This window comes from Macaca fascicularis, chromosome 15, assembly GCF_037993035.2.
Source record: "Macaca fascicularis isolate 582-1 chromosome 15, T2T-MFA8v1.1".
NCBI classification, from domain to species: Eukaryota; Metazoa; Chordata; class Mammalia; order Primates; family Cercopithecidae; genus Macaca; species Macaca fascicularis.
In genome coordinates, this window is record NC_088389.1 from 66,508,564 (window position 1) to 66,535,620 (window position 27,057).

At 40.5% G+C, this 27,057-nt stretch overlaps 1 protein-coding gene, 1 long non-coding RNA gene and 1 pseudogene across 2 annotated transcripts; all 3 read left to right on the plus strand.

Moving 5' to 3' along the window:
• Window positions 1–7,722: 7,722 nt before the first annotated feature.
• NDUFB6 (NADH:ubiquinone oxidoreductase subunit B6) lies at window positions 7,723–27,024 on the plus strand. The gene is made up of 4 exons (XM_015436501.3): window positions 7,723–8,026; window positions 9,838–9,930; window positions 21,843–21,887; window positions 26,849–27,024. The coding sequence occupies exons 1-4, from the start codon at window positions 7,847–7,849 to the stop codon at window positions 26,915–26,917; spliced, it is 387 nt and encodes a 128-aa protein (XP_015291987.2). The 5' UTR covers window positions 7,723–7,846; the 3' UTR covers window positions 26,918–27,024.
• LOC141408651 (DNA fragmentation factor subunit beta pseudogene) lies at window positions 13,388–14,778 on the plus strand (annotated as a pseudogene).
• On the plus strand, window positions 16,066–16,383 carry LOC102138914 (uncharacterized). Its single transcript, XR_012424649.1, has 2 exons — window positions 16,066–16,194; window positions 16,348–16,383. It is a non-coding gene; the product is annotated as an uncharacterized lncRNA (long non-coding RNA).
• Window positions 27,025–27,057: the final 33 nt, after the last annotated feature.

Below are 27,057 nucleotides of genomic sequence, written 5' to 3' on the forward strand. Positions count from 1 at the left end.
CTATCACCACTCCTGCATGCCCATCATACCAAACTCCCCTTTAGCCTTTACTCCTGATCTAGAAAGCTGAAACGGTTTCTTTAAGGCACTAGCTTTGGCCACTTTTCCACTGCTAGCTCTGAAATAAAGTAACTTTTCTTTAGCTGTAGTTCATCCTTGTTATTGGCTTTGCAAGTGGTGAGCAACTGAGCCTGCACCCGGTAACAATTGGAGACCTAAATATAGTATTTCCTGGGATGTTTAAGCACTCAGGGGCTTACTTTCCCTTGAGTATCAATTGTTCAGATCTCACCATAACAAAGTTGAGAGTTCCAGTCTAAGTAGGTTGCAAAATTTTAGTCCAAAATGTAATAAGACAGACTGAGAATTAGTAATAGTTTAAATACACAGTTTAGTTACTACTTCAAGGCATTTTTTTTTTTTTTTGGTAGAGTCGGGGTGGGGGGGGGTCTTAGTATGTTGCCTAGGCTGGTCTCCAACTTCTGGGCTTACACATTCCTCCTGTCTCAGCCTCCCAATGCAATGGAATTATAGGCTTGAGCCACTGTGCCCAGCCTCAAGGCATAATTTTTTAAAAATTTTATTTAGAATATTTTTAAACATTTACAAAATAGTATATGAGAGACTATAAAAAGCCCCCATTTGCCTATCAGATAGCTTCAGCAGTTGCCAACTTATTACTAGTCTTATTTCTCTATGCCTTCTTCCTCCTTTCTCAAATATTCAGATGTAAACTTCAGACCTCATACCCTTTCATCTATAAATATTTCAGAAGATATCTCTAAGAGATTAGAACTTCCCTTTGAAAAATATAACCACAAATCATCATATACAAAAACTTAATGACAATTCCCTAATACCACATCGAGTAATGTTTAAATTTCCCTCTGTCCTTTTAATCTATGGATTCTCCTCTCTCTCCTTTCTTTTTACTCAATATATTTCTTAAGAAACCCAGTCACTTATATGCAGTTCCTACAATCTAGATTTATCTCAGTGTATCATTTTGGTGTTGTTTAAGGAGCTCTGTTATTAAATAACTAGTTAGATCTAGGAACTTGATCAGATTCAGGTTCAATTTTTGTTTGGCAAGGCAACTTCACAGGCCAATGAGGCAGCTTTCCACCAGGAGGCGCAGTAGGTCCCTTTTTGAGATGTCTGCAGCTATTGATGGATAAACTACTGCATTGATTTATTAATAAATGAACAGTTGCAAAATGGTGATATTCTAACTGTGCCATCCTGTTTTCTTTCATTAGCTTTTTAATGATTCTTTGAAGAAATTTCCCCTCATGAATCATTTTGTTACTTTAAGATGCAATTTGTAACAAAAAACTAGCCGGGCGAGGTGGCGGGCGCCTGTAGTCCCAGCTACTCGGGAGGCTGAGGCCGGAGAACGGCGTAAACCCGGGAGGCGGAGCTTGCAGTGAGCTGAGATCCGGCCACTGCACTCCAGCCTGGGTGACAGAGCGAGACTCCGTCTCAAAAAAAAAAAAAAAAAAAAAGATGCAATTTGTATAGGGAGCCTGGAAAAATGCTTGGGTTTTTTCCTTACCAGTTTTCAAAATGAGTTGGTTCTTCTGAAGAATAGAGAGGAAAAACAAATCCAGTTTCTCTCACTATAGTCTCACAACCCACTTCTGACACCAGAAGTAGGGGTGTTCTCCTTTCCTCCCCTCCTTGCCCCCCGACCTGCCGACCTCAAGCAAGCAATCAATTCTGCCGGAGACACCAGCTGGGTGTCCTCTAATTCAATTCGGTTCTGACACTATCTACCTGGAGACAGTGTTACAGGACAGAGAAATATGTTACAGGAAAGGGCTCCCAATCCAGACACCGAGAGAGGGTTCTTGGATCTCGTGCAAGAAAGAATTCAGGGCGAGTTCACAGAGCAAAGTGAAAGCAAGTTTATTAAGAAAGTAAAGGAATGAAAGAATGGCTATTCCATAGTCAGAGCAACCCTGAGGGCTGCTGGTTGCCCATTTTTAATGGCTATTTTTTGATGATATGCTAAACAAGAGGTGGATTATTCATGCCTCCCCTTTTTAGACCATATAGGGTAACTTCCTGACGTTGCCATGGCATTTGTCAACTGTCATGGCGCTGGTGGGAGTGTCCAGTGAGGATGACCAGAGGTCAGTCTCGTCGCTATTTTGGTTTGGGTGGATTTTGGCTGGCTCCTTTACTGCAACCTGTTTTATCACCAAGGTCTTTATGACATGTATTTTGTGCTGATCTTCTATCTCATCCTGTGACTTAGAATGCCTTAACTGTCTGGGAATGCAGCCCAGTAGGTTTCAGCCTCGTTTTACCCAGCTCCTATTTGAGATGGAGTTGCTTTGATTCACACACCTTTGACAATAGCATCAGAACCCACAGGTTGAGGGCTCAGCCCCACAAGAGTTCTTCCCGCTTCAGATCTGAAGTAATAAGTTGTCACCCATTTTTCTGTCCAATTAGCTATAAATTGGGGTTTCTATGACCGCCTGCTCTGGCTTTATTAATTTGTTAGGACAATTCACAGAACTCAGGGAAACACATTTCTGGCTTATTGTTGTAAAAGATATTACAAAGCCTACAGATGAACAGTCAGATGGAAGAGGTGCACACAGTAAGATATGTGGGAAGGGGTGTGGAGTTCCTGCCACCCTCCAGGAACCTCCATATGTTCAGCTATCCAGTCTTTTTGGATTTTTATGGAAGCTTCATTACACAGGCATGACTGATTAAATTATTGGCCATTGGTAATCAACTCAACCTTCAGCCCCTCTCTCCTCACCAAAAGTTGAGGCAGTGGGGCTGGAAGTCCCAACACTCTAATCATGCCTTATTCTTTCCAGTGACCAATTCTCATCCTGAGGCTATCCAGGGAGAGCCAGTCATGAATCATTAGCATACAAAAAGACACATCACTTTGGAGATTCCAAGGATTTTAGAAGCTGTGTGCCAGGAAGTGGGAAGAAGACCAAATATATATTTTACAATATCACAGTTCCCTAACATCATCCAAAGGTGACAAGTGAGGTTTTAAAAAATCATTATGAATTCACGTATGTGAACATATTTGATATTTTTCAGTCCACTGAAGTTATTATACTTGTTGATGCTCAAATTTTCCTATCTTTAACCAGTGGGAACCTATTTAAGTTGGCTACCAAATCATTTTGACATAACCCTACCGGCCTTTAAAACTTCCCTGCTTTCTGACATGACGAGATGTTCCAGGCTTTCTTTACATTTCCTAATCCAACCCAGGCCTGGGGTTAGCCATTTTTCCAAGGCAGAGGTTCTCAAAGCTTGGCCCAGGGCCTCTTGTGATTCCTTGTGATCCTTTTATGGGGTCCATGATGTCAAGATTATTTCATAATAAGAGTTATCACTCATACCCATGCCCCCAAGGATACTGAAGGTCCCAGGACCCCTCTCAGATACCCAAATCCACAGATGCTCATCTACCTCGTTAAAAGAAAAACTGTAGACAAATTAAGTTTAACAAAGTTTAATTGATCAAGGAAAAAGCAATTCACAAATTGGGTCCTCAGAATCACAGCAAATTCAGAGAGTTATCTCTGCACAGTTGGAGAGATTTTAAGAATAGAAAAAGGAAAGTAAAATACAAAAAAACAGAAGAGGTACAGAAACAGCCAGATTGGCTACAGCTTGGCGTTTGCCTTATTTGGTCCTGGTTTGGACAGTTGGCCACCTGTGAGTGGCTGAAGTATGGCTGCAGTGATTAACTGAGATGCAGTTATTGTTACAGAAGTATGTCTCCATTAGATTTTTCAGTTTGCTTATCTATTAAGTTAGGTTGCAATCCCTAAGTAAAAACTCAAGTATGCAAGTATGGAGACTTTCTCGGGCCAGATTTTAGTTTGGTTTAGCACCCTCATATAAAATGGGGGAGTATTTGCATATAACCTATGCACATCCTCACATATACTTTAAGTCATCTGTAGGTTATGTAACTGGGTACCCCAATTTTTCTAAGAAAAAGATAATGAGTTATTTTTTTTTTGTTGTTATTTTTCTTCTTTTCTCTTCTGTTTCTTGCTATTCTCCACTTCCTACTAGCCCATTTGAAATGCAATTATAATCTTTTACCTCCCCTTCCCCAGACACTCCCTACAGGGAAAGTTCATCTAACAATGTACTTAGAAGCTCCAGAACAAACTCTCACCTACCAGACAATTGCCTCAAGCGGTAACAGTTGATTTACAACCCGAAGTATACCTGATGAGAAACCCTCTCCCACCAGGAAAGTTTTTGGCCATTTTTATAACTTATGTCTGCGCATAAAGATGCCAACTTGACTGACTAGTAGATAAGGTACCAAGCTACCATGTGGACTACCCACCCACTTGCTGTCTCCCCTGCCTTTCAAAAGTACCCACTTTCTGCTCCAAAAGTGAAGCAGTACCTTTGAGGCTGGAAGCCCATACTTCTTCCCCTAAGCTAGCTTTGGAATACAAAGTCACTTTCTTTATACCAGACCTCGCTCTTGTTAACTGGACTCTACAAGTATTGAGTGACTAAACCTGTGTTTCAGTTACAATTACTTATAATACTTAATACAATGTCAATACTCTGTCAATAGTTGTTATGCTGTATTGTTTAAAATTCATATTACTTTTTATTGGTTTTTTTTTTTCCTGAATAGTTTCTATCTGTGGTTGGCTGAATATGTAATTGTGGAACCCACAGATACAGAGAACTGACTATTTGCCCTTTTTATTTTACCCTTATAAAGTCTCATTCTCTCACAAATATACATGGGGATTTTCAGAGGCTATACGATGTGTTACACTATCATGGAATGCAGAGCAGTTATAACAATTCTGCTGTCATTTGTGAAGCAAGACATTAAAGACATTTACAAAAATGTAAAACAATGGCATTCTTCTCACTAATTTTTTAATAAGTACATTGTTACTTTAAAATTTTTAATTTCTAATGCAGTAAACATCAATAGATTTAACCCACATAAACAAAATCTCTTTGGGATCTCCAACAATTTTTAAGAATTTGAAGATTTCTTGGAAGCAAAACTTTTGAGAACTGCTGCTTCAAGCAGTCCTAGTCCCTTTCAATGGAAAATGTACATGAAAGATCACAATCTAAGAACAAAAGATGCTCATGATTACTGGTTTGGCAATTTCTTCTAGGCCATTATCAACAGGCAGAGCTAAGACAAAATGATATACATTTTTTAAGATAAAATACAATATGAGTTCATACTGATTCTTTCTGTTCATAATTTAAGACTATAGGATTTTTACTTAAACACATATAATTTATATACATATCTCCTTTCTCCCATACCAAAAAATACCAGTTTTTAGAGTACTCATGTAAACAGTTATTTTCAGTGTCAGATTAACAATACCACGATCAACACCACTATCCCCGATATGATTACTTAAAACAGGTTAAGATTTTTTTAAGTTTTTCTTTGTCTTTGCAGGTTATCTCACTGTAGATTTACAATAATTCAGTGGTTTAAATTTATAGTTGATCTTTGAAAAAAACAGGTTGAACTTCAAGGGTCCATCATATGTGGATTTTCTTCTGTCTCTGGCACCCCAAGACAGCAAAACCAACCCCTCTCTTTGCCTCCTTATGATTTTCTTAATAACAGTTTATTTTTTCTGGCTTACTTTATTGTAATAATATAGTATATAGTACATATACAAAATGTGTGTTAGTTGACTGTATGTTATCAGTAAGACTTCTGGTCAACAGTAGGCTATTAAGTTTTCGGACAGTTGAAAGTTATATGTGGATGTTTGAGTGTGCCGAGTGGAGGGGACTGGCACTTCTAACCCCATAATTGTTACAAGGGCTATTGTATTTAGAATGATGTGTACCTTTGAGATTATGCCACCAAGTGGACCAGTTAGAGCTACTGGTTTTTACTTGATTTTTTTATGGACTGCTTTTTGTAAATTTAATTTTGTTTTATAATGATATTGCTAAAATTAAAATTTTAGAAAAATTAAATTTAGCAGAAATTAATTGAGCAATGACTAATTTGAGAATCAGACAGCCCTCAGAACAACAGGAGGTTCAGAAAGTATCGTTCCACAAAGAGGCCAGGCAGCACTCATAGAAAAAAAACAGAAATGAGATACGGAAACAGCTTGATTGGCTACAGGTTGGCCTTTGCCTTATTTGAACATGGGCTGATCAGTCGACCACCTGTGATGATTGACTGAGACTCAGTTATTTGTTACAGAAGTATATTCCTAAGTTAAGCTGTGAGTTAAATTGCATACTAAGTTGGGTTGCAGTTCATTATATAAGGGCTCAAAATAGGGAGACATCTTTAAGCTAAATTTAGTTTCACAATGTGAAATATTTACTTGGTTCTAAAGTCAAATGTATGAAGTAAGATGTTTCCAGAGATGTCTAGATTCTATCCCTGTCTCCTCTATCCTATTTATTTCCTCCACCATAGGTAACATCTTAAAAAACCTCAATTGTTTTCTTTCCCATTATTTTGAAATTTTAAGAAAATATGTATATATATTGAAATTACCACCATCTTTCTCTTTTTGGGTAAAAGCATACTGTATAAATTCCCATCCATTTTTTTTTTCACTTTATAATGTATCCTGGAAATCACACCACAGATGTATATAGAGTTCTTCCCCATTACTTTTCTCAATTATATTAGCATTTCATTGCTTTGTTGTGTGAAAGTTTTTGGGAAGCCACTGTTTTGGACTAGCCTCATGCACTAGGCCCCAGCAGACCAGACCAAATCAGAATGGAGTCGTTTGTGCTAAGTACAACGTAATCAAACTGAACTTTGAAATGGGCCAGTTTTCCAAAAAATGGGAAATTCCCCTAAGCCTGAGTCAGTGAAACAAGGAAGTTCCTTCTGCTTTAACTCTAAGAGAAAAATAACTTTGAAACGACGAGTCTGCTTTTTGTTCTGTTTCTGCTTTCTTCAGCCCCTATTTGCCAATAAAACCAACCGCCTCTGCTCAGCTGATCAGAACACTCATTCTACTTTATAGAATGGGGTGTTTTCTGAGTCTAGAATCACAAATAAGAGTCAATTAAGATTTTTAAACTAATTCATTGTAACGCTGTCTTTCGACTGTTGTACTATAATTTATTCAAGCATTCCTTTATTTAGGAATTTGGGGGTAATTTCCAATATTTTGGTATTACGAATCATGCTGAATAGTCGTGCATGCCCTTTCATATTTTCACCACACGTATTTTTGGGTGAAAGCATGAATGCATCCATGCAATTTTGCTAGATATTAAGCTACTCTTTTCACTATTTCTGTACAGATGGAGGGACAGATGAGACAGCTGCCTGGGGCACTTCAGCAGTTACTGGCACAGCTGGGATTTGAACTTGGATGTTAACTATTTTCATACACTCTCTAGGTCATTCCAAGGTGGCAGAGACAAGCAAATAATTTCGTATCTGGACAGCATATTCACTGAAACACTTATGCGTATCCTTCCTGCTCCCAGCATACAAGTTCTTCCTTAGCAAAACCTCCAGTCCTCTAATTTAGCATACTTTCGTCTAATCTGTCACTTTCCTCAGGCCTCAAAACTAAGAGCACTCCTCATCCCCACCCGGTAATAATCTGGTCGGGTATAGCGGCGGTGGGCGGAGAGAGAATTGGAGGTGGAGAGCTTTGCGCATGCCCGGACACTTAGGACTCTGGGGCCCCTGCAGAGGCAGGACCAGGATGTGACGTAATAACCGCGCGCGGCGCCCGGCGTTCCCACAAGGTCGCTTTGCAGAGCGGGAGCGAGCTTAAGTAACTAGTCCCTAGTTCGAGGGTGGGTCGTGTCCTTTTGCCTTGGTACCAGCGGAGACATGACGGGGTATACTCCGGATGAGAAACTGCGGCTGCAACAGCTGCGAGAGCTGAGAAGGCGATGGCTGAAGGACCAGGAGCTGAGCGCTCGGGAGCCGGTGCTGCCCCCACAGAAGATGTGGCCTATGGAGAAATTCTGGAATAAGTTTTTGGAGAATAAATCCCCTTGGAGGAGAACGGTGAGTGACAGACCTCTCCGGTCCCCCCTCAACACACCCCACCGCGGCCAGCAGCCCGGACACTGAACGTCCGCTCCCTGCAGCCACACCAAGGACTGATAACCGCTCCGTGCTGGGAAACACTGGCCAGTCCCGAGAGCGCTCCTGGAGTCCCGGGAGGCAGGAGTCCGGGAATATGTATGGCTTTGAGAGAATCATGCCTTTTATTGTCAAGTACAGTGAGACGGGGGCGAATTTTAATACTTAGGTTTTCCAGGACGCTGCACATTTGGTTCTCTTTTGACTGTAGAAATCTTCCCTCAGAATAATAGCCAAGGACTCGCTAGAATTAAAATTCTGTGATTTAAGTATTTGAGGACACTTGTCTAACTTTTAAGTGTGACGTTCTAGAGATCAAGTAACACAGTATCCAACTACCAGAGGGCACAGCCAGCCCTTAGCTGGTAGTACAGCCCCATGTGATCCCCGTAAAAGACAGGGTCCTGTTGGTATGCCTTGTGAGTCACATTCAAGAGCTACCTTTCTAAACTACCGTTCTGTACTTTTAACACAGGGTTTCGTTAAAAAATGACATTTTGGACTTTGAAGAAAATCACTCATTCAAGAAATTTATTTTCAAGGCCTCTGGGTATTTTCTTGAGGTCTGTTATGGGTGATAAACATCTCAGAATTGCTTTCAGTTACCTACAACACTTACTGATAATAGTAGTAATAATACTAAGTAGCACCTGGGTGCTTGCTGTGTACTTGGCACTCTACTGAGGGTTTTACAAATGTTACTTCATTTCTTTATTCCTGCAAGGTAGATATTCCTAATCCTCACTTTAAATGTGAAGAAACTGAGGCCTATAAAGATTCAGTGATTTGCCGGTGGTCAGGGAGCTAGGAATTGAAGGAGTTCATATTGAAATCAACATGTACCTATTTCTTACTGTACTACAAAGTCTAGTGCAATAGAATTGTTGAAAATTTTTTCTGAGAAAGTGGTATTGGATACTTATTTATGGTGGTAAAATTCAACTCTTCTCTCACCCTTTGTATCCCTGACATTATCGGGATATTGGCAGTCACTGATTTAAGTTGACATCCCATCCATCAGCCAGTGATAAAAGGAAGTAAATAAATTATCATGTGTTGAAATTCACCTTACCTTAATGTATTCTTTTATAATCATATCTGTTATAATTCTTAGATTCTTGATTGTCCCTTCCTTGAATGGATAGGTGTTTTGTAATCAAATTGGAGGACATGGGAAAGTTCCATTTTTAGTTCTTTTTTAAAATAGTGTTGCAGAGGGCATTTTGGAGTGAGTTTGGGACACCCATTAGTATGTAAAATGTCCTTTTTCCAGCATTGGTGTTGTCAAGGTTTTCTGCCTTATACTTAAAATAATGTGAGTGCCATTGATCAATAAATAAGGGAGATGACTATACCTGAAAAATTATGAGGTTTGATTACTCTGGTTAAATACATTAAAATTATTATTTCATTAATTTGCTCTATTTTATCTTTAACAAACTTATAATAAGGGTATTTTTTAAAGTCTTTAAAAAATCTATAAATGCCTTGCTATATTCTTGCAAAATACTATTTAAGCATTTTGGTCTGGACTTTGTAGGTATCTTCTAGTGGACTCTGCATTTACTAAGAATATTTGAGTAGATGAGGTTACCTACAAACTATAAGAAAATATGTACCATTTAGAGTTTTGTAAAATAATAATGACATTGTTACATCATTGATGCCTTTTGTTCTGCCATAAATATGAAAAATGGGATATGTTTATTTTGTGTATGTGTTTTTTCCGCCAGGTCCATGGGGTATACCAAAAGGGTATCTTTATTTTCACTCATATACTTGTACCTGCCTGGATTATTCATTATTACCTGAAGTATCATGTGTCTGTAAGTATGTCCTCTTCAGAATTTATTTTTATATTGTCCAAAATTATTTTCTATGTGGATATCTTACCCTACTTAGTGGAAATAATCTGCCACTTATAAATGGATTTTGAAGTACTTTGAATTCTCTTAGGTAAAAGGTTTAATGAAAGTTACGTAATTGGGTATAGTTTTTTAAAAAAATACTGTGACTAGTTTACAACTTGGAATGGATTTCCTCATAGAAATTGGTATTTAAGAGATAAGAATGTAGTGACCTAATAATACTAGGGTAAATTTGGGGTCATGAATAGGAAAGGAGAAAAGAATTTCTGCTCCTTTTAAAAAACCTATATCTGGTATAAGATAAAAATTCAAAATAGACAAAGCTTATCTTTGTCATCATCCTATTTCTGTTTCCTTCATTTTATCTGATTCTTCACAACTTTTATTTATTTAGAACTCAGGATGTCCAGATGCCTGCACTTTTTCACTGATACAGATCTTGCATGGGCTGATTGAACTCAGCCAGTCATGGTATTTTAAATGCTTAGTCTGGTGCAGGGTGTTGGATCCCAGGCAGAATGAGAAGGGCATACATTTTGGGAAGTGGCGTGGCAGAGGGAGCAGTGGAGTGTTGGAACACAAAAGAGTGAGGAGGGCATTTGTATACCAAGAGAGGGGTGTTAGATCCTGAGTGGGTTGCAGGGGAGAAGGGTGAGTACGTCTGTTTGGGGGGCAACAGTGGCAACAACCTAGTATGGGATATTAGTACCTGAGCAGAGGGAGGAGGACATCTGGAAGAAGGATGGTATGAGGCAGTGAGGCAAGTGGTAACTTAGAGTAAGATGTCAGAACCTGAATGAGGTGAGGCAGGTATTCATGCTGGGATGTGGTTGTGGTGACAGGAGATGGCTTATATATAGGGAGATTGGTCAAATACAGGCATACCTCAGAGATACTACAGAATTGGTTCTAGACCACTGCAGTTCCAAAAGTATTCTTTGGTTCTAGACCACCAAAATGAGTTACACAAATTTTTTGGCTTCCTAGTGCATATAAAAGTTATGTTTACACTGTGCTGTAGTCTCAGTGTGTAATAGCAGTATGTGTAAAAGAACAATGTATATGCTTTAATTTAAAAATACTTTATTGCTGGGCCATGTGCGGCGGCTCCCACCTGTAGCCCTAGCATTTTGAGAGGCCAAGGCAGGAAGATTGCTTGAGGCCAGAAGTTCGACCAGCCTGGGCAACATAGTGAGACTCCATCTCTACAAAAAAAAAAAAAAAAAAGAGCTGGATGTGGTGGTCCACACCTGTAATCCCAGCTACTCAAGAGGCTGAGATGGGAGGATTGCTTGAGCCCAGGAGGTCAAGGCTACAATAAACTGTGATTGCACCACTGCACCCCAGCCTAGGTGCCAGGGTGATATCCTGCCTTAAAAAAGCAGGCTGGGCACGGTGGCTCACACCTGTAATCCCAGCACTTTGCGAGGCCGAGGCGGGTAGATCACGAGGTCAAGAGATAGAGACCATCCTGGCCAACGTGGTGAAACCCTACCTCTACTAAAAATAAAAAAAAAATAGCTAGGCATGGTAGTGCGTGCCTGTAGCCCCAGCTACTCGGGAGATTGAGGCAGAAGAATCACTTGACCCTGGGAGGCGGAGGTTGCAGTGAGCTGAGATCGTGCCTTTGCACTCCAGCCTGGCAACAGAGCAAGACTCCGTCTAAAAAAAAAAAAAAAGAAAAAAAAACTTCATTGCTAAAAAATGCTAACGGTCATCTAAGTATGATCTTTTTGCTAGTGGAAAGTCTGCTTTGATGTTGATAACTGCTGACTGATAGGGTGATAGTTGTTGCAGGCTGGAGTGGCTGTGGCAATTTCTTAGTATAAGACAACAGGCTGGGCACGGTGGCTCACGCCTGTAATCCCACCACTTTGGGAGGCCAAGGCAGGTAGATCACGAGGTGAGGAGTTCAAGACCAGCCTGGCCAAGATGGTGAAACCCTGTCTCTACTAAAAATACAAAAATTATCTGGGCGTAGTGGTGGGCGCCTGTAATCCCAGCTACTCAGGAGGCTGAGGCAGGAGAATCACTTGAACCGGGGAGGCAGAGGTTGCAGTGAGCTGAGATTGCACCACTGCACTCCAGCCTGGGCAACAGAGCAAGACTCCGTCTCAAAAAAAAGAAATTATATATATATATGTATATTTGACAACACTGCTGAGGTTTGCCACATCTATTGACTTTTATTTTCATGAAAGATATCTCTGTAGCATGAGATGCTGTTTGATAGCATTTTACCCACAGTAGAACTTTTGGAGTCAGGCCTTTGAAACCATGCAGCTGCTTTATCAACTAAGTTTATGTAATATTTGAAATATTTTGTTGTCATTTCAACAATGTTCATAGCATCTTCACCTGGAGCAGATTCCATCTCAAGAAACCACTTTGTTTGCTCATCCAAAAGGAGCAACTTCTCATCTATCAAGCTTTATTATGTGATTGAGGCACTTCAGTCACATCTTCAGGCTCCACTTCTAATTCTAGTTCTTTTGCTATATCCACTACATTGAGAGTTCCTTCCTGCACTGGTCTTGAACCCCTCAAAGTCATCCACGAGAGTTGAAATCAACTTCTTCCAAACTCCTGTTCATGTTGAAGATACTTTGACCTCCTCCTATTAATCACAAATCTTCTTAATGGCATATAGGATGGTAAATTCTTTCCCAGAAGATTTTCCATTTACTTTGCTTTGATCCATCAGAGGAATCACTATCTTTTTTTTTTTTTTTCTTTTTGAGACAAGGTCTTGCTGTGTCACCCAGGCTGGAGTGCAGTGGTGCCATCTTGGCTCACTGCAACCTCCGCCTCCCAGGTTCAAGCAATTCTCCTGCCTTAGCCTATCAAGTAGCTTTTGAAAGAAAGTGAGAAACACGCAGCTCTTCCTTTTATTTGAACAGTTGGAGGTCATTGTAGTATTATTATTTGGCCTAATTTCAATCTTGTGTCTCAGGGAATAGGACGGTCCAAGGAGAGGGAGAGAGGTGGGGAATGACCAGTTGGTGGAACAGTCACAACATACAACATTTACTGATTAAATTCACTATCTTATATGGGTGTGATTTGTGTTGCCCCTAAAATTTATAGTAGTAACATCAAGAATCACTGAGTGCAGATTACCATAACAAATATTAATATAACAATAATGACAAAGTTTGAAGCCAGGCGCGGTGGCTCACACCTGTAATCCCAGCACTTTGGGAGGCTGAGGCGGGCAGATCAGCTGAGGTCAGGAGTTCGAGATCAGCCTGGCCAACATGGTGAAACCGCATCTCTACTGAAAATACAAAAATTAGCCGGGCGTGGTGGTGCACGTCTGTAGTCCCAGCCACTCGGGAGGCTGAGGCAGGAGAATACCTTGAACCTGGGAGAATGAGGTTGCAGTGAGCCAAGATCCTACCACTGCACTCCAGCCTGGGTGACAGAGCGAGACTCCACCTGAAAAAGTTTGAAATATTGGGAGAATTACCAAAATATTGCACAGAGATGGGAAGTGAACACATGCTCTTAGAAAAATGGCACTGAGTTTCCGGGATTGGGGCCCGGCCCATGCCAGCTTTGCAGAGCACACCTGGTGTAGACCCCAGCAGCCAGGGCCACGACCAGCTTGAGCAGCTGGCCAGCAGGGGCCACTCCCTGCAGGGCCTAGAGGCCTTGAGGACATCTGCAGTGCTCCAGAAGCCCAAGACCGTGACGCTGCGGGCCCTGTGCAGCCAGAGGAAGTTTGGCGTGGTGGGCAGGAGCTGCAGGGAGGTGCTGCGCAAGGGCTGCCTCCGCTTCCAGCTCCCTGAGCATGGCTCCCGGCTGTGCCTGTACAAGGATGGCATGGAGCTGACCGAAGACTACTTCCCCAGCGTCCTCGACAATGCTGAGCTCCTGCTGCTCACCTCGGGCCAGGCCTGGCAGGGATATGTGAGTGACATCGGGCGTTTCCTCAGTGCTTTTCTCGAGCCGCACGCTTGGCTCATCCAGGCCGCCTGACAGCTACTGTGTGATGAGCAGGCCCTGCAGAGGCAGAGGCTGCTGGCCGACCTCCTGTACAACATCAGCCAGAACATCACAGCCGACACCCAGGCTGAGGACCCGCTGTGGTTTGAAGGCTTGGAGTCCCAATTTTGGAATAAGTCTGGCTATCTGAGATATAGCTGTGAGAGCCAGATCCGGAGTTACCTGAGAGAGGTGAGCTCCTGCTCCTCCATGGTGGGTGCAGAGGTTCAGGAGGAATTCCTGCAGGTCCTCCGCTCCATATGCCAGAAGCTCTAGTCTGTGCAGTGCAATGGCATCTACTTCGACAGAGGAGCCAAGGGTGGCAGCCGTCTCTACACACTGGAAGGCTAGTTCTCCTGCCAGAGTCCCTTTGACATGGATGGCTGCTTGTCGAGATACTCCATCAACCCCTAAAGTAACAGGGAGAGCAGGATCCTATTCAGCACCTGGAACCTGGATCACATAATAGCAGAAACGTACCATCATTCCTACACTGGGTGGAAGCAATTAAAGAACAAGATGGAAGAGAAATGGACTAGGAATATTTTTATGGCCTGCTTTTTACGTCAGAGAACCTAAAATTAGTGCACATTGTCTGCCATAAGAAAACCATCCAAGACCAGCTATGACCTGAACAGAATCTACAAATCCGAGACAAGGTTGAAGAGGAAATGGCCTGTGCGAAAGTGCCAGTGACACGTACACACCACATTCTCGTCTTTGCTCGAGGCCTGACGTGGGCATAATGTTAACAGGTGCCTTTTTTTTTTTTTTTTTTTTGGTCCAGTAGCTCCTGGAAAAAAACCTTAAAAAATATTTCCAGCAAATCTGATTTCAGTACATTTCTGAATCGTTGTTTGTTTGTTTTTTGTAGCTGGAGTTTCACTTTTGTTGCCCAGGCTGGAGTGTAGTGGTGCGATCTCGGCTCACTGCAACCTCCGCCTCCCGGGTTCAAGTGATTCTCCTGCCTCAGCCTCCCAAGTAGCTGGGATTACAGGCATGTGCCACCATGCCTGGCTAATTTTTGTATTTTTAGTAGAGACAGGGTTTCACCATGTTGATCAGGCTGGTCTTGAACTCCTGACCTCAGGTGATCCACCTGCCTCGGCCTCCCAAAGTGCTGGGATTACAGGCGTGAGCCTCCGTGCCTGGCCTGAATCATTTTTTATACCTTCTGACAGCCCAACTTCAAGAGGACAGCTTTGGGGTACTCACTGGACGTATGGTGAGTTGTCAGTAGGGATAAGAATTGTCCTGAGCTCAGGAATTCTTCTGTTCTCTGGTTTTACCAATATATGGTTTGCGCATGTGGTGTGGTCACTATACTAAAGCGGTGTTATGGCTGAAGTTAGCCACTCTTGTTTGAGGGACAAGTTGTTTATGCATCAGCCGTCTCTTGGGTCTCCATTTCCATGGCACATGGGCAACTCCATCCTTTTTGACTCTTCTAAATGCCCAAAAGAGAGGTGTCATGCTTTGGGGTTAAGATGTTTGTACTCCATAAAGAACATACAAGGACGTTCACTGCTGGCTTTTTTTTTTTTTTTTTTTTTTTTTTTTTTTTTTTGTGAGACAGGGTCTCACTGTGTCTCCTAGCTGGAGTGCAATGGCGTGATCTCGGCTCCCTGCAACCTCTGCCTCCTGGGTTCAAGCGATTCTCCTGCCTCAGCCTCCCAACTAGCTGGGATTACAGGTGTCCACCACTATGGCTGGCTAATTTTTGTATTTTTAGTAGAGATGGGCTTTTGCCCTGTTGGCCAAGCTGGTCTCGAACTCCTGACCTCAGGTGATCTGCCCACTTTGTCCTCCCAAAGTGCTGGGATTACAAGCGTGAGCCACTGCACCTGGCCTGCTGAATTGTTTATAATGGCAAAAAGTAGGAAACCTCCCAATGTCTATGAGTAGGGCCATAGCTATTATGTCGAACTACATGAAACTGCTGTTCTTCTAGGCCAAAAATGGTGAGTGATGATTAACTTCATAATTCAACCTGATACGTTTACATAGTGCTAACTATGTTGCAGTTTCAAGCTTTTATGAAGAAAGTGTTTCTATATAGAAACTGGAAGCTGTTCAGTGCAAGGCAGCTGAACCCTGCCCCTGCTCCATTTGTCATAGTTACTATCATCTCAGATAATATGGAGCTCATGTCAGCAGTGCAAGTGGTGGGTGCACAGAGACAATCTGGAAGGAAACATGCTGATCTGAACAGCAGTAATCCTGGGGGACATGCAGGTGGGACTGAACTACAGAGGACTCATTTTCTAAGTCATGTATTTTATGATACTGGAATTTTTTTGAAATGGGCATTTTATAACATGTTATAATGTACTTTTTTTAAAAAGTCATTTTGTAATATTTGAATTTTTACATTTGTTGTATAATCAGGAAAAGCAATAAAGATTTTTGAGAAAAAAAGAAAAATGGCACGGATAGAGTTGCTTGTCTCGGGGTTACTAAAACCTTCTCTTTATAAGAAAACACAATATATGTGAAGTGCAGTAAAGCAAAGTGCAATAAGGTGAGGTATGCCTGTGAGTACATATGTTGATGATAAAGGGACCCAGGATTCTCACTGCCGGAAAAGGGAGTTATGTATGTGAAAAGGAAGAAAAGCTTGTGGTGGTGGAATGGAATTGGAGGTACTGGTGTGAACTCTTGGTTTTTAAAACGTATTGATAGACCTAGAAATAGATATAGATGTAAATGTGGATGTGTGTGTATCTGCGTGTACATATTCTCTAGTTCTGTCCACTGAGATGGCCTGGAAACATTGCCACTCCTTAGTAATTAGCACACTTAGAAGCCAGGTCTTATTTTCTAAATACAGATATCCACTGAAAGGACCCAGAGCTCAGAGCAATGGCCGATTCCAGGGCGGGAGGAGAGAAAGTATAAGATGAACTTGGAACATATTATTGTGCCAGAAAGTAAAGAAGTGCTGAAAGAATGATGGGAACATATTTCAAAGGACACAGAGTCAGTTTGCAAGGATTCCTACTAGGGCAATTTGAGCATCAAAATAAATAATGATAGTAATAGATGATAGTCACCTGAATAAAATGAAAATCCATGAGTGTAAACTGATATAAATAAGTGAAATAATAAATGGGTAGAAAAGAAAGCTTTTTGATGCAATAATTTGCTGAATGATGGAAAAATTACCATTTGAGAATCATCATAGTAATATTTAATTCAGCTAAGGAACATCAAAAGATGCTAACATTAGTCTGGGCACAGTGGCTAACACCTGTAGTCCCACCACTTTGGGAGGCTGAAGTGGGAGGACCACTTGAGGCCAAGAGTTTGAGATCAACCTGGGCAACATAAAGAGACCCCATCCCCATCCCTACCAAAAAAAAAAAATGCTGAGTAGTCCCAGCTATTCAGGAGGCTGAGGCAGGAGGATTGCTTGAGCCCAGGATGTGGAACCTGCAATGAGCTACGATTGTGCTGCCCACTGTACTCCATCCACCCTGGGTGACACAGTGAGACTCCCATCTCAATCAAAAAGAGAAAATTCAAAAAAAAAGGAGGATGCTAATACTAAGTTTAAAGTACTTATCCTCAAAGTACTTATTTGTTACAAAGGGAGAAAGAGTGTCTTTGTAGTAGAGAAATCTGACAGATGACACCTTAGTCAAGGGGTCTAAATTAACATTATCGATAATGGGGCAAACTGAAATTATGTGTTACTTGATAGGCTGAAATAAGAACACAGCATTACTTTTGTGATATTCCTGCCAAAGGTGCATAACCTGAATATAATTTATTGATTAAATTCACATGAGGAAACAGAAGATAAACCCGAACAGAGGGGCTGTTCTGCATCATTATAGGCATTATACCTTCAGAAATGTCAAGAACATGAATGTTAAAGAACAGCTTTAATATTGTTCCAGTTTGAGGAAGAATAAAGAGGTATGCCAACTAAATGCAATTCTTCATTAATAGGCATAATTGCATTATCTGTAAGAACAGTGATGGTGTTGGCAGTCAGAATTTTAAAGAGCCTACACAATCAATGGGGAACATGTCATGTAAGGGGATTTTCTGGTAAGTCCAAACAATTATTGAGACAATTGGGAAAATCTGAATGGATTTTTTTAGACCAGGTAGAGATAGTAATGTATGAGTGTTAATTTCCTGATCTTGATAGTTGTATTGTAATTATTTTAAGAATATTGTCTTTGTAGGACGTACACTAGAGTAATAAACTAGTCAGCAATTTACTATAAAGTGATTCAAGGAAAAAATTCTTTTTTTTCATTCTTGCAGCCTTATGTAAATTTAAAATTATTTCAGAGTAAAGACAGAAGTTAAGGACTGCCTAACAAATTATAGCTAATGCAATGGATATTGGCTTTTCTGTTAGCCTATTGACAGGAGAGTGAAACAACCAAAATTTTGGGGGGTTTTCAAAACACCTCTGCCCCCAACATGACTTATTCTCTCTGATTGTGTTCTCTATTGATTGTGTAGGCTCTTTAAAATTCTGATTGCTGACATCTTTGTTCCGTGTAATAAGCAGATTAAGCCCCTTGATTAACAAATACGGAGTGCCTAGCATGTCCTCTTCCTTTATTGCTACAGAAAGAATATACAAGACCAAATTCCTTATCTCAAAGACTTCATAGTAAAGTTGGAAGATAGGTATAATTTGGGAAAGAGTATGGAGGAAAAAAGTTAATTCCCGTTAGAAGCAAAGATATGGAGTCAGTAATGAACGTGGCCATATGTACTTAAGACTGAGGAGCTGATTAGAATGGAAGGTCTGTTGACTAGGTAGTCTGGAACCAATTTCTGGAAGGTCTTGAAAGTTAGATGAAGTTGAACTGCATGTGATAGACAATGGGAAGCTTTCCATTTTTTAACGGGAGAGTGACTTGAATGTGATACATTGAGGAAAATGAAGAAAAACATTGAAACATAGGGTGAATTGAAGGGAAGAAAGTTCTGACAGCGGGGCAGATCAGCTGGAGGCTGTTGGATTTTAGTAGATGTCAGTTGAGAATCTGGTTAGGGTGAAGATAGCAGGGATGAAGAAGAATAAAGCCAGAGACACTTTGGAAGGAAGAAACACCTGAAGTTGGTGGTTGATTAAGTTGGGGATAAAACCAAAGTTCACAGTCATTTATCACTGTAAAATCTCTAGCCTTGGAAATTATAAGTAGGGTATTGGAAGGGAGGGCTTTCTGATGATAGGACAGAAGTGAATTTTTTTAGGCCGGGTGCAGTGGCTCATGCCTATAATCTAGCACTTTGGGAGGCTGAGGTGGTGGATTGCTTGAGCTCAGGAGTTCAAGACCAGCCTGGGCAACATGGCGGAACCCCATCTCTACTAAAATACAAACAATTGGCTGGGCTTGGTGGCGTGTGCCTGTGATCCCAGCTACTCAGGAGGCTGAGGCAGAAGAATTGCTAGAACCCAGGAGGCGAAGTTGCAGTGAGTCGTGATCGGGCCACTGCGCTCCCCAGCCTGGGCAATATAACGAGACTCCGTCTCAAACAAAAAAAAAGAGTGAATTTTTTAGGAACGTCTGCTGCCATGGCAGTTTTGGAGATGTCCAAATGGACATTGCCTGTCTTATGTGTTACAAACATGAGATTATTAGTTCTAAGAGGAATTAGAGTTGGGTTAGGGGATTTTCACATTATAAACCAACACAAACTCTCTCTACAACCATTGAAAAGGGCTAACAATTTATATCTCTAAGGGTCAGAGAATAGTTTAGATTTCTGTTGTTGATGGGCTTAAAAAAACTTTATGTTCATAAAAAGGCTACTTCATTTCATTATACATCTGTTATGTTTTCACTATTTTGGCATGTAAGACCCTAGAGAAGAAAATATATTACTTTCTGTCACTGAAAGTTTAACATCCAAGAGGGATTTTTATGTGCAGAAAGAACTGGTTACAGTGACTTGAAATACAGATTAATATTCAGTTCTTTAGTTTCAAATATAAAACATAATTTTTTCCTAATTCTTTAAATTCAGTTTTAAAATTCTATTAAACTATGCATCTAGTAAAATAATAATCTCCTTTGTTTTTACCGTCTTTGGATTAATTGAAGTTGAACTCTTCTGAAACAATTCCATTTACAAACATAGCCAAATTCTCTTAAATATTTTCAATTGTATTTATACATTTTGTGTGTTCAATTTTATTTTGAAGTATTTATATGGTAAGTTTATGATTCTAAGAAGTAATTTTTTTAACCTGAAATCACAAATCTAAATCAATTATGCATTGTACCTAGAATCCTAAACCTAATTTTTTAAAACCTCTGTTAGCCAGATTATCTTATACATTACAAACTCTAACCAACAGAATGTATGGAATATACCAATGTTTTCAGAACTTTTAAAAGTTGACACATTCACTTATTTATACTCTGGGTTTAACTTCCTTTATCATATCTAAATTTAACTACATTTTTCTGGGATCTAAAAGACATTTTTAGGAGAAGCAAATTTAACAAGCTGCAGTTACTGGGTTGGCAATTCAATATAGTTATGTGGTTCCTTATCTGAGGGTTCACACTTCCAGGTGATTTTTCCTGAGCCATAGATGGACATATTTAGTTAAACATTTTGTGTCAGTAGAGGTCCCAAAGCCACTCACTTACCTTACTTTTTCTCTTGATTTGGGTATGTAAAGGATTGCATCTTCAGTAAGATTGCAACCAGTTTGCTTCAGCTCACTCCTTTGCTGCCTAATTGAATTTTGCATCTCTCAGATGACTTTTCAGTGTCTTTTTGCCTTTTGGCACGTAAAGACATTTTAAAGTCCTCACATTGTATTCTGAGTTTCTCTCATGTTCCAGTTCTCTATGCTTTATATCATGCCAATAATCTTTTAAATTTTGAGCAGTGGTATCTTGTGCAGATGTATATGCATTAAAAGTACATGTATTCAACAATTACTTATGTAGTACCTCTTATGTGCAAGGCACTGTTTTAAACACCAGGATACAGCAGTGAACAGAGCAGATTGAGTTCCTCCCCTCATGAAATGTTTAGTTTTAGAGACTGGTAATAAGTATATAAACAAAGAGGTATATTATGTTATAGGAGAACAAGTCTATAGAAGAAGAATTAAGCAGGGTAAAAACTAGAGACTGATAGGGCTTGCTATTTTAATTAGGCCTCTCTGAGGGAGTGATCTTTGAAGACAAATATAAATGAAATGAGGATACAGGCCAAGCAGTATTTAGGAGAAGAACATTTCAGGTAGAGGAATCTTGAAGTACAAAAGCCTTGAGGCACAAGCAGGCTTGACTGAATTGGCCTCCTAGGAAGGGAGCCACTGTGGCTGTAGTACAGTGAGTGAAGGAGAAAAGACTGGCTTTTTCTCTAAGAATTATGAAACTTTGAGCAGCATGACCTATCTTAAAAGAATCAGTGTACTCTGCCTTGAACTGTGGAGAATAGACTTTTCATTTGCATAGGAGGGCACAAGTGGAAGCAGGGAGGCTAGTAGGTGCTGTGTGGTAGTTGAGGTGAAAATATGATAAGGCTTGGACAAGGGTGGTGATGAGAACTAGTTGGATTCAGATAGATTCAAGATAGAATCAACAGGCTCTGCTGAGGAGTCAAGGTTTCTGGCTTTCATAACTGGGGGAATAAAAGTGCCATTTACTGAGATGAGGGACATGGGGAGGAACAGTTTGGGGATGGGAGAAGTTAAGTGTTAGACCTGGTTAAGTTTGAGATGCTTATTTGATAGCTAAGTAGAGATGTTGAGTAAATAGTTGGATATGTGAATCTGGATTTCTGTGAAAGTTTGGAGCTTAAGTTAAAATTTGGGGTATGACCTATTTCTTATTTTCAGAAGAAACTCAACACCATAATTAATACAGAGTTAACTTTTATTACAGGAAAAACCGTATGGCATAGTTGACACGAAGGCCGGAATATTCCCTGTAAGTCTTAAAACTTCTGATTTTTCTTTTGTTTATTGTTTTTCTCTCTCCTTTTCCTCCCCTTCCAAGCAATTATTAGATTAAAATGTTCTTTCCTTCTCACTTTCAGTTTAAGTCCGTTTTGTGTATTCTTGTTAAAAAAAAAAAAAAAAAAAGGAAGAAATAACGTAAGGTAACAATTACAGTTCAAATGGGAAGTGAGCACATTTATTTTCAACCTGCCTGTAAAACGTGTTTTGTGACCTTGATTGTCCTAAAGGGAGTTGAAAGTACCAAAAGTTTTTCACTGTGTCCTGTTTCATGTTGGGTAAAGAGCTTAGGGCACAAGCCTAAGCAAACATCCATGCATGGTGACAGCAACTGAATTTCTGTTATTAATTCAAAACTCTCATGTCCTATGGCTTTGTACTTCATTTTCAAGATTTGACCTTAAGTTCTCCATCTGTGAATTTAATATCCACTAGTGAGTGTTTTAAATTTTATACTATGGGCTGGGCACAGTGGCTCACGCCTATAATCCCAGCACTTTGGGAGTCCGAGGCGGGTGGATCATGAGGTCAAGAGATTGAGACCATCCTGGCTAACACGGTGAAACACCATCTCTACTAAAAATACAAAAAATTAGCTGGGCATGGTGGTGGGTGCCTGTAGTCCCAGCTGCTCGGGAGGCTGAGGCAGGAGAATGGTGTGAACCTGGGAGGCGGAGCTTATAGTGATCCGAGATCACGCCACTGCACTCCAGCCTGGGCGACAGAGCGAGACTCTGTCTCAAAAAAAAAAAAAAAAATTTTTTTATACTATGAATGTGTGAGCTATAGTACTAATTTGAAATGAGTTATTTTAGCATTAAAAGATGACTCAGTAGTTGGTATTTTTACTAGCCGTTTGTGAGGTTATTATTTAGCATAGTAGAATACATACTATGTTCTTGTCTATTTCTAGTCACAGATGATGAATGAACTATGATAACTCAAAATTCCTTAATTTAAATAACAAAACTTAGTGTGATTCTTGCTTTAATCAAATGACTTAGTCACAGTAATCATTATCTTTTGCAACAAGGGAATTTTAGGAAGGGCCACCAAAACTGGCCAACTGTCCCAGTTGGAACGCTGCTTTAGAAAATAGTTGGGGGAGTGGCCGGGCACAGTGGCTCATGCCTGTAATCCCAGCACTTTGGGAGGCCGAGGTGGGTGAATCACGAGGTCAGGAGTTCAAGACCAGCCTGGCCAACATGGTGAAACCCCATCTCTATTAAAAATACAAAAATTACCGTGCGTGGTGGCGGGTGTCTGTAATCACAGCTACTGGGGAGGCTGAGGCAGGAGAATTACTTGCAACTGGAAGGCGGAGGTTGCAGTGAGCCGAGATCGTGCCACTGCACTCCAGCCTGGGAAACAAGAGTGAAACTCCATCACAAAAAAAAAAAAAAAAAGTAGGGGGGTATCAGGGGCTCACCTGTAATTACAGCACTATGGGAAGCCAAGGTGGGTGGATCCCTTGAGGCTAGGAGTTCAAGACCAGCCTGGCCAACATGGTGAAACACCATCTCTACTAAAAAAAAAAAATACAAAAATAAACCAGGTGTGGTGGTGCACGCCTGTAATCCCAGCTACCTGGAGGCTGAGGCACAAGAATTGCTTGAACCTGGAAGGTGGAAGTTGCAGTGTGTGGAGATTGTGCCACTACGCTCCAGCCTGGGTCACAGAATGAGACTCTGTCTCAGGGGGAAAAAAAAAAAAGAAGTAGGGGCCGGGCATGGTGGCTCACACCTATAATCCCAGCACTTTGAGAGGCAGAGACAGGTGGGTCACCTGAGGTCAGGATTTTGAGACCAGCCTGGCCAACATGGTAAAACTCCATCTCTACTATTAATAAAAATACAAAAATTAGCTGGGCATGGTGGTGCATGCCTGTAATCCTAGCTACTGGGGAGGCTGAGGCACAAGAATCGCCTGAACCTGGGAGGCACAGGTTGCAGTGAGCCAAGATTGTGCCACTGCACTCCAGCCTGAGCAACAGAGCACCCTGCCTCAAAAAAAAAAAAAAAAAAAAAAAGTAGGGGATTTCTCCTTTTGTTTTATTGTGTAACATTGATGTGTGTTATAGCCTAGATAGTCTCAAAATAGGAAATTATCTTGCTGGTTTTACCAGTTGGGCAATTTATATTTATTTAGTCTTCCATTTATTCCATTTAAATGTTAATTTATTTTGCCATTACTGTTCAAAGGAAAAGGAGAGCTCTATTCAGAAGATCATATCAGGGATCCTGTAGCATTTCTCATATTTCTGTATTTTTTGCCACTGTGGTTCTTTCCTGTTTCTGTGCCATGACCCCTTTGAGGAACTGAAGAATGCTCATTGTATGTATGTTTAGAATAGGACAAGTAATAACAAACTTCCAAATCCCAGTGGCTTAACAAAACAGAGGTTTATTTCTTGTTGACATCACAGAATACTATGGATCAGGTGCTCCTCCTCAATCTTATAGCCGTGCCTCTCGAATATGAGGTTCCAAGATCGTGATAGAGAGGGCAGGATGTCTCAGGGGATGATTTTTAGGGTCTAAGCTTACAAGTAGCTCACATCACTTCTGCTCAAATTCTGTTAGCTAAAACTCACTGTCATCTTCCCAAATATTATCTGTGTGCTCTTTGCTATTTCCCAGGCCCCTGTTCATGGAGTTTCTGCTACATTCCATATTTCTAGTCACCAAACAGCTCTTTGCTTCTTTCTTTACCCATGCATAACACACTTAGTCCCTCTCCTTAGGGAGAAATCCCCAAGTCCCATTCCATCACTGCACCCGGCCTTAAATCCATGATCTCCAGATGATGTACATAGTATGTCAGGTTTAGACATGACTTCTGTTGATCTGAGGATCAGTGAACTAAGAGAGGTTAACTATATCCTTGTTCCCCTACCACACCCATTGTTCAGTGGTATAATTTGGATAGCATAGTAGTCACTGATTCTTGGCAATTCTGAAATCTCACTCGTAACCCCTGTGTGTGAGAAATTACTTGAGTGGGCACTGATTTTGTTTTCTTGAAAGAACACCTTTGTCCATAGTTCTTCCTGGTTCCTGGCTCTGTCCAGGGGGTTTGTTCTTTTCATTATCTACCTAGACCACATCTAAGTGGTATTGGGAAGCATGCCCTCCTTAGGTGCCGTAAGGGCTTCAAAATCTGCCACCTGCTTGCAGGAGGTTGAATGCCAGAGGTGGTTTTAATTTCAGACATTCTGGCAGGATTTTGTAAACTATATGTTTGGTTTCTTTGTCCATCCATTTCCCTTAACATTTGGAAGCATGAAAAGAAAAATATTTGGTAGGCATCTAATGTGTTTACTTCTAGTCAGTTTCTCATGCCAGTATCTGTTTTTCCTATACATAGTTACCAGCTTCTCTCATTTCTTTGTCCTTATGCATCTGCCTCTCTCACCTCATTGGCAGCTATGTGGAGGCCATCTGAGGCAGACTGGTTCAAAGGCTACCTTCATTTTAAACTGATCTTTGCCATAGTGCTGTGTCCCTCTGTTTGAATTTTATTGGGCTTCTGTTGCTTAGATCTTTTGTGTTAACTTACTGTTCAGGAATTCTGAAGTGGTCTGATTTTCCAATATCACAAGGTCCTGATTTTTTATTTATTTTTAAGATAGAGGGTCCCACTCTTACCCAGCCTGGTTTTGAACTCTGGGCCTCAGGCATGCCTCCTGCCTTGGACTCTCAAAGTGCTGGGATTACAGGCATGAGCCACCATGACTGGCCCGAATTTTTAGATTCTATTAACTTTTTTTTTTTTTTTTTTTTTGGTCAGGAACAGAAAGTCTCTAGCGTGGGCCAAAGGTGTTCTCTCTTCCTCTCTATTTTTGTCTCCTCTCAAATCAGCCACTTTTTGCCTGAGCAAAAGTACATGCTTCTTAAAGTACATTCCCAAGGCAGCCAATAGGATCCAAACACATACTATAAACTTTTTTTTTCTAGCTACTACTTTTAGAACCTCAAGTTCATTAGGCAGTCTGCTTCCAAGTTATAGGACATATTTTGCTAAATAGTTTGCCACTGCCTTTTGTTTCCATTTTTATCTTTGCTACCAGACTGCTAAGCCAGTGCCCTATAGCTTGATTTTTATTACAGCAGCATTAGTGCCACTTCAAGGCACTGATTTCTGTTGGGATAATGCTGGCTATGAAAACAAATTGTTGCCCAAATGTATAATGGCTTAAACATAATATATTTTTTCATTGGATTATAATCCTGAGCAGTACCAGTCAGGGAATGGCAGGAATTGGGGTGGGGATGGGGACAATTCTACTCTTCCCAGTCATTCAGGGACTGGCAGGCTAACATAATCTGTTATCTTAAACACATGGCTGAAACTGAAATTGAATAATCTTAAAACTATACAGCTTGTCAGTGGAGGTCCCAAGATTCTTACCACTTGGTTCTGGCTTCAAAGCCCATGCCTTTTTGCCCACACACTATATCAAGAATTGAAGAGACACCTGGACCAGTTACCTAGCCAAAGTTTGTATTCTGTATTCAATATGTAAGCCAATCAGAAAACTGGTGATTGCTTAACACATTCAGTTGCTGGGGGTACATTACCTCCTTATCTGCAACTGCAGATGTTTCCTTGCAACTTCTTTCTTGGGCCTCCATTTATTGGGGCCATACAAAATAAAAGATTATCCCTTTATCCCTTAGAGAACACAATTTTCGTGCCCTTTTCGATTATTTCGTTTCTGAGTGAAAATTTCCCTATTATTTCAGTGTACCTGAAGATTTTGAATACTGATTGTTCAGATTTAGACAGCTTCTACTTTGTCTAGGTTCCTTTTAAAGGGAATGCCAGAACTCAAGTACATTTTCCATGTGAGATGTGATAAACATGGAACAGAATAGAACTATCACCTCTGTAGACTTAAGATTTTTCTCCTAACTATCTTTGTGTTCCTAGGGTGATACAATTCTGGAGACTGGAGAAGTAATTCCACCGATGAAAGAATTTCCTGATCAACATCATTAAAGATTATGTAAAAACTTAAAAGGCTTATGAGCCTAAATTTGTTCCTATATTACCGTATTTACTGAATTTTCTGGAAAAGTAACTTTAATAAAGTTTAATCTCAGAAATTGTCATATTTCTTTTCCAGCATTGTACAATTT

Coding starts and splice junctions, on each gene's coding strand:
- NDUFB6 (XM_015436501.3), top strand. CDS start 7,847: ATGACGGGGTATACTCCGGATGAGAAACTGCGGCTGCAACAGCTGCGA. Junction 9,931..21,842: donor ACCTGAAGTATCATGTGTCT/GTAAGTATGTCC, acceptor CTTTTATTACAG/GAAAAACCGTATGGCATAGT. Junction 21,888..26,848: donor CGAAGGCCGGAATATTCCCT/GTAAGTCTTAAA, acceptor TTGTGTTCCTAG/GGTGATACAATTCTGGAGAC.